General features: G+C 28.5%; 4 protein-coding genes across 5 annotated transcripts in view; 2 read left to right on the top strand and 2 right to left on the bottom strand.

Annotated features, from left to right (window-relative positions):
- Positions 1–17846, bottom strand: part of LOC126850286 (uncharacterized) — a 163677-nt gene that overhangs the window by 4968 nt on the left and 140863 nt on the right. The window lies entirely within an intron of this gene.
- Positions 61–5320, top strand: LOC126850279 (activin receptor type-2A). Its single transcript, XM_050593111.1, has 10 exons — positions 61–200; positions 305–642; positions 1697–1890; positions 2374–2551; positions 2657–2793; positions 2878–3257; positions 3400–3586; positions 3652–3789; positions 4261–4392; positions 4927–5320. Exons 2-10 carry the CDS (start codon positions 597–599, stop codon positions 5110–5112), a joined length of 1578 nt encoding a protein of 525 aa, XP_050449068.1. The 5' UTR covers positions 61–200; positions 305–596; the 3' UTR covers positions 5113–5320.
- LOC126850360 (transmembrane emp24 domain-containing protein eca) overlaps positions 7149–17846 on the bottom strand; it is a 186696-nt gene continuing 175998 nt past the window's right edge. The window contains exon 5 of the mRNA XM_050593261.1: positions 7149–7170. The gene's annotated coding sequence lies outside the window, so the exon portion shown is untranslated. The remainder of the gene's footprint in view (positions 7171–17846) is intronic.
- LOC126850370 (complexin) overlaps positions 11428–17846 on the top strand; it is a 117737-nt gene continuing 111318 nt past the window's right edge. Inside the window, exon 1 of the mRNA XM_050593278.1 lies at positions 11428–11846. The gene's annotated coding sequence lies outside the window, so the exon portion shown is untranslated. The remainder of the gene's footprint in view (positions 11847–17846) is intronic.

The following is a 17846-nucleotide window of genomic DNA, read 5'->3' as shown; positions in this document are numbered from 1 at the left end:
TCTGAAATCATATGAAAGTTTGGCGACACCGAATATTATTTAGTCGATGACCAAGGAAAAATCGCTAGACAGCCATATTATGTAGAGGCAGACCGTGACTTTAGACATCAAATGTCTTCTATTCATCAGGCTTCGTTATTACAATATTATGAATCGCCATAATAATATATTCTCGTGTCGATGATAAGTGTTCACAGTTTGTAAGTGTCTCTACGCATCGTTTCGTGCAAGTTTCATGCCATAAAATATTTCTCTTAACGTTACTGAAAATTTATACACAAATACTCTTTTCTAATTTAACTAGGAAGTCGCGTGTGAGTTAATTTCGTCGCCAGCGGTGTTGGATAACACGCCGAAAAAAAAAAAGCATGTTTCTCGCTCGGAGGTTACGAGAATCACGATGATTTAACAATGAAAATGACCGGGATTTGTGCTGCGTGCATTTCTATATAAAAGTGGAAGAGAGAAAGCTAAAGGGGAGACGGGGAGAGAAAGAGAGAGAAAGGAAGAGAGATGTGTCGGTGGATAAATTACTACAATTTGCTTAATAGCTAATAGACTCAAAATTACTGGTATGCTTTTACGATTCGCTCACGATGTTCGTATATGCGACGATACTGCCTCTCTTCTTGGGATTATTAGGTAATATATATATATATATATATACGTATATACATATACAATATATATATATATATATATATATATATATATATATATATATAATTTGCATACCTGTATAATAAAAAGACATTAAAAACTTATAACACATTAGCATTATACTTTTCAATAATGCACAAATGTAATGCATTTTTTCCAATTGTAAATTTTATATACGTATTTTATTTGTATATAATGTTATTTATTGACTATGGATTTTTTTGATCAATTTGCAATTAATTTGAACTCTTGAAAATTTAGTGGATGGTTTTTCTTACTTTTTAAAATTCTAGTTTTAATGTTTCAATAAATTGTAAAATTATATTTTGAATATAAAGATTATATATAAGAAACTAAACGAGGCTATTATATTTGTTATATGTTTCTTTCTCAAGTAATTTTAATTTTATTCAATAAAACTATAAATTACTTTGAATATAGATCCACTTGTTGAATTTTTCCATTTTCAATAATCTATAATTTATAAATTCTGTGATATCTTTCAAAGGGAAAATTTTTACAAATATTAGAGACTTTTGCTTAAGAAAAATACACTTGTTTTGCATTACATTAATGTGACACATGTATCTTTCTCAATTATATATCAAATTGCCAATTTAAAAGTGCTATTATTAAGAGATAATTATTTCTTTTATTACAAATTAAAGCTAAAACTTAAGTATAATATAAAAATATAAGAATTTTTATTCTTTAACATTTGTCAATGAATAATTTTATTGATTAAATAAATTTAATTAAAAACTGTTAAATTAATAATTGCTAAAAATTGTGAATTACTTGTTAAATTAATAATTAGTCTCAAAACATTTTATCAGAATACATTAGTATCAAAAATGTTTAAAACAGTTATTAACAATTGTTAAAAATTGTCTTGTTAAACAAATCTAAAAAACTTGGTTATGATTATACTTTATGTTTTATACGTAACACATCAGAAAAAAACATACAGTATAATAATTTAATTTATCATATTTTGTGTAAAATATAAAAATTATAAAATTTTAATCAATTCTAGGAACTATATTTGGGAAAGATATTAAAGGTTCAGCCTATTGTGAATTTTATAATGAAACATTGTGTGCAGAATCCCATCAAAACTGCACAGAAGAGAGAGAAGAATGTGTTGTGCATGATCCAGACAAGCGTAATCATTGTTACGTACTGTGGTCAGTCGACAATATTACTAAAAAAACAGTAATTAAATTGAAGGTTAGTTTTAATTAATAATTTATTATATATAGGTAGTTTATATTAATAGTTTATATTAATAACTTATAAGATAATTAATAACTTATAAGAGAGTATCTAAGATATAGCAGATCAGATTTAAGAGATTGTACCACAAATAGAATAAAATATCTATGTATCATATGCATTGATAACAATATTGTATTTTTTTTTAAATTACATTTGGCAATATTAAATGTTAATTTTAACTTAAATAAAATGCAGCTTTAATTGAGAAATACTAGAAATTAAAATTTTTGTGAATTATTTTGTGAATGGTGCTCTTTAAATTGTATTATTTGGTAATAGTTGTTATTTGGTAATAAGTTGTTTCATTTTGCTTGGCAGAACAAAGAAATGTCTATGTAATAATGTTAATGTTAATTCATTTTGATGAGGTAGATCTTTAAAAGATAAACCACCTATTGTGTTATTTACATATTTATATATATGTCAAATTTTCAGGGTTGCTTTTTGGATAGCAATGATTGTTACGATAAGTCGCAATGTATAGAGGATAATCCAGAAAGAAAAAAAGATTTATTTTTTTGTTGTTGCGATGGTGATATGTGTAACCAAAACTTTTCTTGGAATCCACATCCGACTACATCTTCTAAACCTACACAACCATCTATTATTAATGGTATTTAATCATTTGTTATCTAGTGTTTAATTATCTTTGCTTGAAGGTAATTAATTTGTCTTGCAATATTTTTATAATACTACTTAATAATAATTAATTTTTTAGAGTCTGATTCTATGTCCAATACAGAGAAGCAAGCAATAATACTTACATTATTGATATTAATCCCTATGCTTCTTACATTTGGTTCGCTTTCTTTGTGGTGGTTCTGTCGTCGTCGAAGACTGACGTATTTTAATGAGGTTGTCTATCTTGAGATTATTATAAAACTAGTAATAGTAAATTGCAAATTTTCAGTTTATAAGATTAATATAAATCTTTTTTAGGTACCAACATTGGAACCACTTCCATTACCACAGCCGTCACCTAATTTAGGTTTACGTCCGATACAACTTCTTGAGATTAAAGCTCGAGGTCGTTTTGGAGCAGTTTGGAAAGCCCAATTGAAAAATGAGATTGTGGCCGTTAAAGTTTTTCCCATTCAAGACAAGCAGTCCTGGCAAACTGAACAAGAGATTTTTAAACTTGCACATATGGATCACGAGGACATACTACATTTTATAGGCGTTGAGAAACGTGGAGACAATTTACAAGCTGAGTTTTGGTTAATCACAGCATATCATGAGAAAGGTTCATTGTGTGATTACCTGAAAGCAAATGTTGTAACATGGCCTGAGATGTGTAGAATTGCAGAATCTATGGCAAGGTAATAGTTATAATAGTAATAAAATAATTTGTTGAAAACAAAGTTATGTATATGAATGTAACGATACTTTTATATTTAAACTACAATTTTTTATTCAAATCTTAATAAAAATGCTTATTATTATTATTATTATTATTATTAGAGGTTTAATGCATTTACACGAAGAAATCCCGGCTAATAAAGCGGATGGTTATAAACCAGCTGTAGCTCATAGGGATTTTAAGTCAAAAAATGTTTTGCTAAAGGCTGATATGAGTGCCTGTATAGCAGATTTTGGCTTGGCACTTATTTTTCATCCAGGAAAACCTTGTGGTGATACACATGGACAGGTAATGTACATATATCGGTATATTTCTTTTAAAAAAAGAGAACAACAATTTTTTGTTTTTCACAGGTTGGGACACGAAGATACATGGCACCAGAGGTTTTAGAAGGGGCAATAAATTTTACTAGAGATTCATTTTTACGGATCGATATGTATGCTTGTGGACTAGTGCTATGGGAATTAGCTTCGAGATGTACTGTACAAGATGTATGTATATATATTATATATATTATACACAGATGTACGTATATATATTATATATATTATACACACAATGTGTGTTCGATTATTGGTATTTATTTAATCCATACTTTAATATTGATTTAAAAAATTGAATCCATTCAAATTCTGCGAATTATCCAATTATCTATAAGAAATTTCATAGGTAATTAATTGCAAAACAATATATTTTGAAATTTATTGTAGTTATTTAATAAAAATACGCGATATTAAAATAATAATAAAATTATAATATTTTTACATGTTTCATCTGTATCATTATAATCACACACAAAAATAAACATGTACTGAAAATCTTTAGTACATGAATTATATTGTATATGTTATCTTACATATAAATTTGTGTGTGTTAATTTCATAAACTTATTATAATAAATTGCAAAATATAAATTAATTATATTTTAAAAATCGCTAATTGTTTTTACTCCAATATATTAGGGACCAATAGGAGAATATCGACTACCATTTGAGGATGAAGTCGGCCTTCATCCTACTCTAGAAGATATGCAAGAAAGCGTTGTTCATAAAAAAGAGAGACCGCTCATTTTAGAAACTTGGCGTAAACATCCAGTAAGTAAAAATATGTAAAGAAAAGACAAAGGTGTCTAATTTTAAATTTATTTAAAAAAAATATTTGATATTATTTTTATTTTTAATATTTGATATTATTTTTAAAAAATATTTGATAAAAATATTATATCTTTTTATAGTATATCTATTTTTTAATTCTTTTTATTATTTAACATTAACAGATAGCAAATAAATTCTATATTAATACATATAGACATTATGTACATTAGAAGCCATTCTATGCAACAAAATCTTTGAAGCAGAGAAAGGCACAAAAATTATACAATAGCATGGGATGATATATAGTATATGAAACTTTAAGATTAAATTGTATTAAGAAGAATTTACGAAATATTTTCGAGTTGACTTTTTAGATATTTCATAAAAGCTCGCGTTTTTTTTAAACATTTGTATTTATAAAAGTAGCAAGTGATGAAAAACTTTTCTTGATAGAGAATAATTTTAAAAAAGAAAAAAAGCTCTGGAGTTGAAAAAAGATGTACATAGCTATAACTGAAATGTGTATTATTTCAGGGACTTTTATCAATTTGTGATACAATGGAAGAATGTTGGGATCACGATGCCGAAGCACGCCTTTCCGCTTCGTGCGTAGTAGAACGAGTTGCTACTCTCAGTAGAACTCTTGTATTAAATTCATCTAATTTGATTCGAGTTGATAATACCAACGAGATTATTACTACCAAGGAGTCTAGCATGTAGTTAGCGCATCTATACTATTATTATAGTTTTAATTCAATGACACAACCACCATGTTTTGTATCATAATTTTGTTATACAGTGGATGAAAAGAATATTTGCACACTTCGTTTTCTTGGACTAACATTAGAAACAAAATGAGAAATATTATTAAAAAATGCTCTTTTATACTGATGTAGAAATTATATATTATTAAATATTGTTAAAAATATTCTGTTTATATTGTTTTATTAACATTTATAGACATTTATAGAATATTTTATGAATTATTTCATATTTCATATCTTAAAATGTGCCAAGATAAATTATATCTTGTAAACTATTTTTGATAAATCTATCTTAATTTTTCTATTGCTTTATATATATATATATATATATATATATATATATATATATATATATATATATTTACAATTTTATATAAATATATCTAATAAAATAGCATTTATTTTGTATTACATTATCCGAGAAATATGAAATGTGCAAATACTTTTTTTTTTACCCATTGTTCATATCAATGAGGAATGTTAAATAATAGTAAAAAAAGACAAGCATATATCTTTTCAATCTTATGTTTTTTTCTTCATATTTTTTTTTTTTTATTGAACTGTGTTATTAATCTTTCCTCTGATCCTACGCCAATGATCGTTATTTAAAACTTTATAATTATTTTAATAAAAATATGTGAATCGTGCTGCACTTTATATTTTTTAGTGTCTTTGATGTAGTGGCAATAGGTTCATAATGTTAAATATTAAAAAAAAATTTTTTTTTTAAATGAAAAGATATTACAAGAAATGATATAAACAAGATATTACAAGTAATTGCAAGATAAACAACAAAAATTAAATATGAAATCACAATTGTCTATTTATTATAATATATCACAATATTATATTTTATATATATGATTTTTCTTTTTTGAAAAATGTAAATGAAAAAAAGTATGATATATTTAAATCTCTTATTGATTCTTGTAACAACTTCTAGACGACATTATAAGAATGTATAAAATATTATTTTTTATTTCCATTTAATCAATAATTTATAGATCACATGTTTAGAATATTTTATAAAGATTTGATACATACCTATTTATCCGCATTTTTGAAATAGAAATTCAACGATCTGTTTTTCGCTGGCTACCCACACAGTAAAAGAAAAAAATCTGCTGGGTTTTGCATTGACATATTTTGGAAAATTGTAATATTTTTTAGAAAGAGAGAGAGAGAAAAAGAAGCATAAGATATCTAGAGTATATTTTTAAAATATGCTAATGTAATCACTGCCGTATTATGTATATTATATAATGATGTATATATATATATATATATATTTTACTATAACATTTAAAATATTCACGGGATGTTGCACGGGATTTTCTCTTCATTATTTTTACACATTTCTTATTTTTAGATATCCTCTTAAAATATATTAAGATACCTTCTGAACATCTCGTGTATCAGAATATACTTCAGATATATATTTATTATAATAAACTAGTAATATATTTGTAAGAAAATGATATGTTTTTAACAAGATAATTTTAATAGCTTTCTCACGCAGATTTTTATTGCTGTATGGGTAGACTGTATCATATGAATCTTTAGAACTAGAAAGCAAAATTTTTTTTTCACGACACATATGATTGGAATTGCAATCAAGTTTTTGTTGTATTAATTAATTGCTCTTTGATTCTCTATTGTTCTTAGATTTCCGTCCTTATTAAGATATGTAGAATATTATAATCTTTTGTGGATTTTAATGTTTCCTTTTAATATATTCCTTTAGATATCTTTTACTTATGGGACGATTAGATCGGGAATAATTAGATCGAACCCAAATTTTTTATCAAGCGATTGTTTATTGTTCATTAAGTAATCTAGATCTTCTCTATTATCTGTTTATTATTTTTTGAACTTCTCACTCCGTGCAGATGATCATGTAAATATAAAAAAATAGAAAAGTAGAGCCAGAGAAATGATAAACAGTAGAAATTCAAAGAGTAACAAAAATGTAGATTTAATCTAAAATTAATTAAAATTTTATGATATATTATATCTCAATTATTATAAATAAATTTTAAAGTTATTTAGAGCAAAAAAGATAAACAATTTAAAATACGATTCTTTCCACTGATTTTCTTGGGATTTAAAAAGTAAAATCTTTGAAAATACATCGAGAATAAACCCGTTAATTAAAATTGCTATTTTCTTAATTACGGAATGAGATGTAGATCTCTTATGTTATCATATGCTTTATTGTTTTACAATGATTTGGGATATAAAAAAAAAATTTATTTCTAGTTATTATAATTTTATCATATTATGAGATATAAAGATCTTATCTTTTCTCAAAATTTTTATTAGCTAAGAACAATATGACAATTTATTTTGGTATCAAAATTACAATTTGTAGTCGAGATTCCTACGAAAATAGTCACAAACAAGCGTGATATAAAATTTTATTGCAGCAATTGATTTGTTATATTTTTTTCATTTTATTTTGTATCTTCAATATTTTGTTAAAAAAAAAGCAGATTGAGTTTGTTACTTTTATTGGATAAATTATTTGAAATTGTGGAAACATTAAATTATATAATAAAAAAATTATTTAAAAATAAAGCTTTTTTTGCACGATGATGAATGTAGTTGGATATTAACGAATATGTATTGGCATTCGAGATAGAGAAAAGAGCAGTAGAAAAAGCTTTGACATTATACTCGTTTGGAAGTATACTGTACTCTTTCTTCGAAAAAGATGTATAATATTGATATTATTTTTGAGGTCAGTTTTATATTTTTTATGTGTATATATGCGTGTATGTGTGTGTGTGTGTGTGTGTGTGTGTGTGTGTGTGTGTATGTGTATGTGTGTGTATATGTGAGTGTACGAATATTTTTCATTGGCTTAGTATATTGTAAGCAACTTTATAATAACGAAATCGAATAAAAGTATGCTGTGATATTCCATACATAAGACGGTTTGAAAGAAGAATGTTAGGAAATACTTATTTTTTTCATCAACACATTTTTTTTATTAACTTTCTTAAAATCGGTAAATTTTTGATTGTATTTTTAAAGATTCGAAAAATAGTTAGTATGTCACCGATACGTTAAAATGCGCACAAAATATATACATATGCATACGTAATATGTGTCACTGACATTCCTCATTGATTATTAGAAAACTATGCAGTAATTATGTCGATCACAAAAAGTATGCCAAATAGAATTCAGCGATGAAGCATTTCTCTTGTAAAGCCACGTATATCATTATAAAGTGGATAATGTAATCTTATTATAGCTGGACTTGAATGTTACTATTGCTCATGCCCGAGACTGTTAAAAATGACTGCTGAGCGATAAATAGAATGCTGTAAGCATTGTTTACTTTTAATCTAACAGCACATTGATTGGAAATAAATGTGCAGAGACTGGTGCTTTAAACTTTAAACGTATGAACAATGATGTCTTATTCTTCAGGCATAAGCAATGATGATTGTCCGAGTCCTGTTTATTACAAAGTACCTGGTAGATACAATTGAATTAACAAATTGAAATTAATTAGGATTTTTTGCACCAGAGAAATATCGTAATTAATTTAAATTTTATCAAGTGCTACATTAAGTGTAATATTTACTTTACGGAGTGGCGTATACTAATCGTAAATTTTTTATGTGGCTCTAATATAGGTATATATTGACCTTACTTACTCTTTACTAAATAATGTATATTTGATTTTTTTAAGAGCGCGTTTAGCTTAACATTATATTTAATATCAATATAAACTTTGCAACATTTTTGTTTACCAATAGAAATAATTAATGCATATGTAATTGTATTAATACGATATAATTAAGAGAACGTAGAATGTAAATTATTCACATTTACCAGCAGCATGTATGTTGCAATCTATCGAAAAAGCAATGAAATAAGTGTGTTTTTTTTCATTCCAAAACCCAAAGCAACAATTTCAATATATAAACCTAGTAAAACGTGAAAATATCAATTTTACTTTTTCTGCTTTTATATAAAAAAATACATTTATATATTGCTAAAATATAAGTAAAAATTGGTAAAAATTCATTTCTATGTGTTCTTTACACGTATTTATTTGAAACTATATGACAGTCCTCGACGAATAAATTTTCGACAGTTTCTCGAATCTTCTAATCACCTTACGAATATTCATCACGCTCGCCAATGCTGTATTAATTCGGAAAACAATTTTTTACCGCAAAATAATACGCGTTATTTATATATATTTATTACTAAAGAATTATATCGGCGGACACGATAATATTTTGACAATATCGATCAAATAGCGATGTTTGAGCTATCAATTTAATCAGAATTTTATATTTTTCCTTTCGACAAGTGTTACATTTTTTTTAAACATATCCGGCATTACTTTGCGTAATATTTTTATATAAAAGCAATGTAATTACATGTAGTTGAAATTTTCTCTATAAATCTAAATGCTTTTAGATATATCATGGGCTTCTCACATAATTTTGATACACAATTTCTTTCGGGATAGATGTCGATAATATAAAATCTATTAACTTTAACTTCTCCATTTTAATTTTCCAATTTTAAATATTTACAGGAGTCGGGTGCTAATAAACTAATAATTCACATCCTCATTTTCATAACGATATGTGAAACATTCCAAATGATCAAAAAAAAGTTCACGTGAAGGTAGAGGATCAGATTTATATCGTAATACAGCATTCAAATAGTACAAGAGGCTTAAAAGCGACACATGAAATGAAAATTTCTTCAACTTTATTAATTTTATAGAAGGAAATATAATGAAACAGCGCACATGTTAATCGCGTAAGATCGACACATGATAATCCGTGAATACAAACATTATCAAAAAATTTGAAAAAAATATATGGAAAAAAGGAAGGATGTGCGAGAGACTTATTCGCGTCTTGTTTTTACATGAAAATTTATATTTTTTGGCGAAGAGGTAAAAATCCTTCATAATATTGCATCGTCTGGTTTATTCACCGCTAGTCGATCGCTATTTTTTAAAATCAGATTATATTCGTTTGAAGAGTTCTTCGAAAAAGTAATACCAGAGCTCTTTCCAAACATCTCATGGTAACATCATCATGGTAATTATCTGCAACAATAAAAATAAAATTTTCATGAAAATATATAATTTTTCATCCCTTTACGTTACCCCTTACGTTTCGTAAAATTATAAATCACTCTAGAAATTTAACAGCTATATTATAAATGTGTATATGCGCACTGTCACGGCACTGTTATCGGTATTCACGGTAAAGCAAACTATTGTATTATAAGCGCAAAATACGAGGAAATTATACAATTTCCGGTCAGACCGGAAGGGATCCCAAAGAACCTTCGTCTTGCATCTGGTCATATTCGCGGTCAGTAACATGCACTTGACGTCTGTCTACCAGAGTCGTATGGTCACGTTTAAATCCAATGCAATTTCATCAGTCAACAGACATGACATGCTTTGATCTGGAGGTATGTCTGAATTGACAGACAAGATAAAGCTCAGTTTTGCGCGATAAAGTCTTTCTCTTTCTCTCTTTCGCTTTTCTAATTTATAAATTTGTCGATAATATTTTGGATCAACAATACTGCATTAATTTAAAACATCTGTAATGACTTTACATATGTGTTTACACACACACACACATATATATATATATATATATATATATATATATATATATATATATATATATATATATGTATATGTATATTCGGAGAGAAAGAGACGGAAAAGGGGGATTGTGAAAGATACGAAGATGGAAAGAGGCGTGGCGGTGAGCAGCAAGGGAGATTGAGCAGAGAGCTAGTCACAGAGAGGAGGGAGAAGAGGAGAAAGTTGAGGAAAAGAGCGGGATGTGAGAGGAAGGAGAAGGATAGAACGTGGTACATTCCTGAGAGGAACGGAGAGATGAAAAATGATTGGAATTGCGAGAGGGAGTAAAAGAGCATGAAAGAGGGGAGTTCTTAGTTCTCGCTCTCTCTCTCTCTCTCTCTTTTAGCCGTCCTCTTCCACGCTCTCATCTCGTCGCGATTCTCTTGAAATCCTCGCCACCGTGATCGAGAGAGAGAGAGAGAGAGAGAGAGAGAGAGAGAGAGAGAGAGAGAGAGATAGATAGATAGATCATGAGACGGTGGTACGCGTCTTTTACCGTAACCTCTCGCCTCTATCTCCCTTTATCCTTGTCTTCCCGCCAGGGTGAGGGCACCCGAGTCCCGCTGCACACCACGCGTCCTCCACCCCCTCCACCCTTTAGGGAGGAGGGGGGGGGAGGAACTTTTCCCATACCACCCTCGACGGATCGATGGTGACTCCTTCGCCCCCCGTTGCACGGCGCTAATGTCGCCTAAGCGCCGCTCAGTCTGAACTCAGGGTTCACTCAGTCTACGAACGTTTGCCACGAGACTTCGATCTCTCGCCGCATCGCACGTAAACGCTATCTCTATCTCTCTCCTTCTCTCTTTCTGTTCACCCGCCTGTATATCTCTCTCCGCTTTTCTCCTTTTCCCCGCTTGGCAGAGAGAGGCAGGTAGGCCAAGCGGTGATCGGGGAGGCGTGCGTAGTAACCGTCCACGTCAACGGAAGTCTTGCCCGCGTGCTTTCGGTTACTTTCGGCCCCGTATAGACGGTCCCGTGCAACCCCCGCTGCTTCGTCCGCTTCGACCGGCTGCGGATCTACCTGCGGCGCAACGAGAGAGGTGAGTGTGGGCGACCTATCGCACGTCTACCTTTACGCGTCTAATTTCTACTTGCAATTGCAAGGTTTTTTGTATATACATGTATGTATATACATATATGCATGTCTGTATGTGCATGGATGTGTGTGTGTGTGTGTGCGCGTGTGTGTGTAAATTTGCCTATCAGTTTTGCGGATTTTCGAATTTAAAGTTGGATTTGTCTTCGAGCAAAGTTTTACTTTTGGGAAACTTTTGCAAGGCAGATTTATTTCTCCAGTTTTATACCCCTTAATCTGAAAGACCTCTTTCTCTTCCGCAAATAACGGAAGTTTTGTCCTCACTTGAAATTGTAAAAACACATTTGCGGCTATATTCAAATTCATTATATTTTGCGAAAGATCTAAATGAATATAGACGTAAATATGTCCTTTAAAATTTCAAGATTCAACGCTCTTTCAAAATATATTAATCTATATTTGTAGATCTCAATTAAATATGTGTAGCTTTCGACAATATTAAAAATTTAAATTAACAATTAAGATAAATTTTTTTTAGAAACAAATATTGATTATGTTATGATTATATTAATTTTGAAATAGCATAACGTATATTAACTAATATACACATATATTATAATATATTTTTATTTTAATTATATTATTATATTGGAGTAAAAAAAAATAAAGCTTTCTTAAAAATTCTTTTAAACTTTTTAATCGTATTTTGTGTAAAAATGAATTAGATTTTTGATCAACAGAAATTATTTCAGACTGTAAAAAGCATTGAAATTATTTTACGCATATGTGTATATATATATATATATATATATATATATATATATATATATATAACTTCTAATTTATATGTATATATTAGAAATTATATTTTATATCTTTCTTATACAACTGTACTCGAGTGAGCCTATCTCGGAAGTGATGAAAAAATATACTATCTATTTCTAAATATATTATCTATTTGATAATTATATAATCTGCACAAAAATTTACAAATCTGCAAAGAATATACATTAAAAAATCTTTGAATCTATAAAAAAATAAATATTATTATAAGTAATTTTATATAAATTCTTTTGATATATTACAATTGTAAATTATAATTACCTTTTCACAGTAATTTCTATATATATATTACAAAGAATATTGAATCTGCCTTTTAAAAGAGATCTTGGTTTTTTCAAGCGGTACGTTGTAAATTTTAATAAATATTAATAAATTGAAAAATTTAAATTATTGCAAAAATATTGACTTTCTCGATGAATTTAGAATAATATCGATTGATTTGTTTTAATGCATAATATTTTTATTACATTTTTATTTTTATTTAAAAAACATTTAATAAATAATGCAAGTGAAGAGATGTATGTGTATATATATATTCAATTTTTTATTTTCTTTATTAATTTTTTCAAGTTTTATTTGATTTTTTAAAATATTGGTAATATCGGATATATATATATATATATATATATATATATATATATATATATATATTTATATCTGGTATATATTTTAGTTTACTAGAGCTTTCTCTTGTGGTTTCTGGGCTTATAAGGTGCTGTCATCTGTTAGCCAGAGAGAAGGTCCATTTAAATAATATCTACTAATATATACGATATAAATCTTGTCTCTGCGCTGAACATGAAGAAATTTATTTACTCCTTTAATAAAAAGAAAAATCTTCACTTTTTATTTTCACGCAGAAATCATATACGAAGCATTTTGTCAAATATTAAATATATGCTAAGAAAAAAAGTTTTTGATATTTTATATTTTATATCATCTTATCATGCGTGAAGTAAAAGTTATAAAATAAAAAATAGGACGTATGCGGCAGAGATGACTAGTGAAGACTCTCTTATTTAATTACCTCCTGGTGAAGACTCTCTTATTTAATTATTTCCTATATTATAGTATCTGTTTTTTAAAGCAAGACCAGACAACATAAAATATTTAATATTTCAAAGAAAATACTAACTAGATATCAGTAATAAAACGCATCTTTCTATTTTATATTATATGGATAAGAAAAATGTATAAATATATAATCGCGTATTAACTTTATAAAAATTACTAGTTTTTGCCATTGGCAACTCTCATCAAATGAGAGAGAGTCTCGCTGTTCAGTGCATAAAATATGTATTAGGTGGGTGTGCATGCTGATGAGTGCGTGCAAAGGCAAGTGAATCTCGATTAGTAGTCGCGATTCACTCGCAGACTGCTAAATTGCTACTCAGTATCTGTATATGAACTGATGATTGCACATACTCGACATACATTGTTGAGAAGATGGAATAAAGACGCGTATCTCTCCCCACTCATACATCCTATATCATTGTGTATGTGGAAGAAGAAATGGTCCTTTTTTTAATCTTATCCAAGAAAAGAGTTAAGAAATGGCGGAAACAAGAATATGAATCGCAGAAAGGTCTTCTTTATACTAAGTATATGCATGCGTTTAATTTATTTCGCACGAACCTACTGACTTTGCAAAGGACAGAATTTATGGACGAATTTAGTTTTTTGCTCAAACATTTATATTTTAAAAGGTCCGGATTTTCTAAATTAGAAAGAACCGCTTGAATAAATCAGTCTTTTTTTGAAAGATAGATTCGTTATTTTTCATAACACGAAAATTTTGAAAAATAAAATTATTAACAATTTATGATTATAATATTAGATTCCCCTCAAAAAAATTTTTTTACTACAGTTTCAAAATTTTTTTTTTTTTCAAATTGGGAATTTTATTTGCATTTATGAGGTTTTGTGGATTAATGGTATATTTATAGAATGGATAATGGGATATCAAAATTAAAATATTTTCTGAAAATATATTTTTATACATACGCATAAATTAAATTTTAATTCCTTTTAATTTCCATATGACATAAGGATTTGTATTAATGCCATTTATTTCTAAATGCGTTCCACTGTCGTCTTCGTCCCAGATTTTTTTTTTTTTTTTGTGGAGAAGAGAAATGTCTCAGGCAGATCCCTAGATCGCTAGCCCTCCTAAACTGTCATTCCATTGGCCGCTTTCAAGCCATTTCCTCGTTTTTGCACATTAAGGACTACAACGTGTGAGAAAGAGAAGACGGAAAAACGAGAATAGATAGAGATGGAGAAAGATTATGTCCACACGATTCATTCAGCCATCTGATTTATTACAGCCGTGTGTTTCGTTTTTATACAATCAATCGTAATCTCGTAATTAATCAGAGAAATCGTAAGGTTTAGCGAGAGTTAATAATGCAATCGTTCAAGAGTTGATCTTTTGAAAGAAAATAAAACGAGCGGGTAAGTTACTATATCTCCGTGCCATTTTGCAGAATCCCCTGAGATATTTTATCTCATTCCCTCGTATACGCAGCGATTTAGGGGTGAAATTGCATCAAGAATATGTGGCAACCCTTCCGTGTAGAATTCAAAAACGCTTTCAAATTTTATTAGGATCGGAGCAAATTTATCGAATCAATCGAATTTTGACATTCTTTAATCGAATATAATGACTATTAATATACATATGTCTATTAATAGACATATAAAAATCTTTATGCGTAAAAAATTTGCGTCGATACACAGTTGGAAAGTTTGTGTTAAATTTAATATATATATATCGCATGTCCCAACCGATTCACACAAATTTTTGTGTGAATAATTTAACATATTATGGATATGTCAAATGATTAATACTATATTAATATTTCAACACAAAATACATGCAAGCTTCATAATAATTTGAAAGAAATTTTATGTAAATAATGTAAAACCAATAAATAAAATCAACATATTTTTATGATAAAATTAACTTGAAGAAATGTTGTTGACGGTCTGTAGTTATTCTCACTCCTAGAATAAAATCAACATGTTTGTGCAAATTTTGACAGATAAATCCTGTCACTAATAATATAGAACATATCTATAAAATTAAAAATACATGCACATTGCGTTATACACCTTTTTTTCAGTTGTTTTAATAATTTAACATTTGACTTCAATTAATACAATGTTAAATATTTAACACAAAAATTTTAACCGGCATATTTTTTAACGAGAAAACATAAATTTTCCAACACTACTAATAGTATCAGTAGTAACGGTACAATTTTAATCGGACATCGGATTATTGATTATTATAACATGTACGAGCCTATAACATGTATGTGCCTTTTGAAACATCTTTTATAGAAATTTATTCAAAAATCTTTATTAAAAGTTAACATTATCACATGAAAAAAAAAAAAATAATAATATACAATATAACGATATTTCATCAACCGAGTTTTATAAAAATTGTCGGATTATAATTATATATGAATTTTGTTACAACGGGCAGCACTGTGCATAATTAATTAACATTTAACATTTTTTGTTATCGAATCATGATTATTACGTACGCATATACATATTTATTCGCTTAGCAAGGTTATAACGTGACAAAGAGCGTGAAAATGCTCGGATAAATCCCACACATATCGCGCTAAATAGGCTATTAACGATTAATGGATATATCCTTTAGACAGTGCACCATTTTAATGGAATTGCACGACGTTAATTAATATTCTACACCGGCTAAAATCTGTTCCTCCGAAGGCGGCTCGTACCTATCAGCAAAATCGTATTTAGCATCTATTAGCGATGCCCTGCAGCATCAAGTACTCAAAGCCATGTACTCGATACTCGCATATCTGCATTAAAAGGGCAAAAAGAAAGACCGGTGTATGCGAGGAGTAACAAAGGATCGCGGACGAGCAGAAAATGTAGTTACTAACTTTACAGGAAGAGCGATAATGTGCTCTCGACGTATTGCAGTAAATTAAATACGCCGTGTGTTCATAAAACTAGTACACCTCGGTTAGATTAACTCGGAGAATATCTTTTTCGCGAAATTATTATGAAGAAAATGAGAGAATTTCAAGAGAAAAGTATGTTTAATTAATATTATTAATTTTTATTTTTTTTAAGTCAAAGAGGTGTTTAGTATCTCGGACAATCCTTTCCCTTCTCATCCAGAACCGCTATTCTAGTCGACAGCGTCCCACTATTGCTCAATACTTATTTTAATTCATTACATCATTTTTTTATATTATCTCTTATTTCTGTTGTGAATTACGTTTACTATGATAGTCGTCGATTACTGCATGACAGGATGAGAAACAAGACCGAGGGACATGTTTGAATGAGGAAGAATTTCAAAGCCGATTCGATCTCCTCTGATGCTGGTAGGCTCAACTTGGCAAATAATATATGAGAAAATTGTACAGCACGAAGGAATTACGTGAGTGAAAAATTGATCGGAGGTTTGACAGCGTTGTTCGCCCTCCCGCGGGATCAGCCTTGTTCTATCTATTTTTCCATTCTGCGCATATCCCGTGTATTCGATCGCATTGGGAATCCCTTGAAGAAGAACAAGATAGTTGCAATAGAGGAAAATATACTCAATTCCTTCCATCTGAGCATGTGTATTTTTTTACAAGTACGAATATATTGTATTCATTGTATTCATTGTTATATATTTTCACAATTCTTTTTATGTTGAATTCGGAATCACTTCAATTTACTATCACACGGATTAATTGGCAATAACGCTATACCGAGTGTCCAGATCAGATTAATGAAACTGATCTTTTAAGAAATTGAATTTGGAACAAAAAAATTCCTATAAATATAGGTCCGGAAATGCTTCATTAAAAAATTATAGGTAATATACTTCTTGTAAGTAATTAGTTATGATCAAAATTTAATAAGAACATTTTTATCTTTATTAACAATGTTTATACTATGAATGTATGTTTACACAAAGACCATCGAAAAGTGGAAACTTTTTTCAAGTTTCTGCTTTTTCGTTGATTTTAGCTCATTTTCTTTTACGCCTTATTAGAATTATAAATAAAATTGATATAATTTAATTCCTTATTTAATTACTCATCAGATTTATTTCGTTACTTTTTCCAAATGATTGAAGGGTTTTAAAGATAATTTTTAAAAATCATCAAAAAAACCT

Source organism: Cataglyphis hispanica, chromosome 6, assembly GCF_021464435.1.
Source record: "Cataglyphis hispanica isolate Lineage 1 chromosome 6, ULB_Chis1_1.0, whole genome shotgun sequence".
Lineage (NCBI taxonomy): Eukaryota > Metazoa > Arthropoda > Insecta > Hymenoptera > Formicidae > Cataglyphis > Cataglyphis hispanica.
The sequence above is the reverse complement of the archived record's forward strand: the minus strand, read 5'-3'. Positions and strand labels throughout refer to the sequence as shown.

What these genes read in the sequence shown, in the direction of transcription:
- LOC126850279 (XM_050593111.1), top strand. Translation starts at nt 597, where the DNA reads ATGTTCGTATATGCGACGATACTGCCTCTCTTCTTGGGATTATTAG. An exon ending in TCTCTTCTTGGGATTATTAG is followed by an intron (nt 643 to 1,696) that starts GTAATATATATA and finishes AATCAATTCTAG; the next exon opens with GAACTATATTTGGGAAAGAT. An exon ending in AAACAGTAATTAAATTGAAG is followed by an intron (nt 1,891 to 2,373) that starts GTTAGTTTTAAT and finishes TCAAATTTTCAG; the next exon opens with GGTTGCTTTTTGGATAGCAA.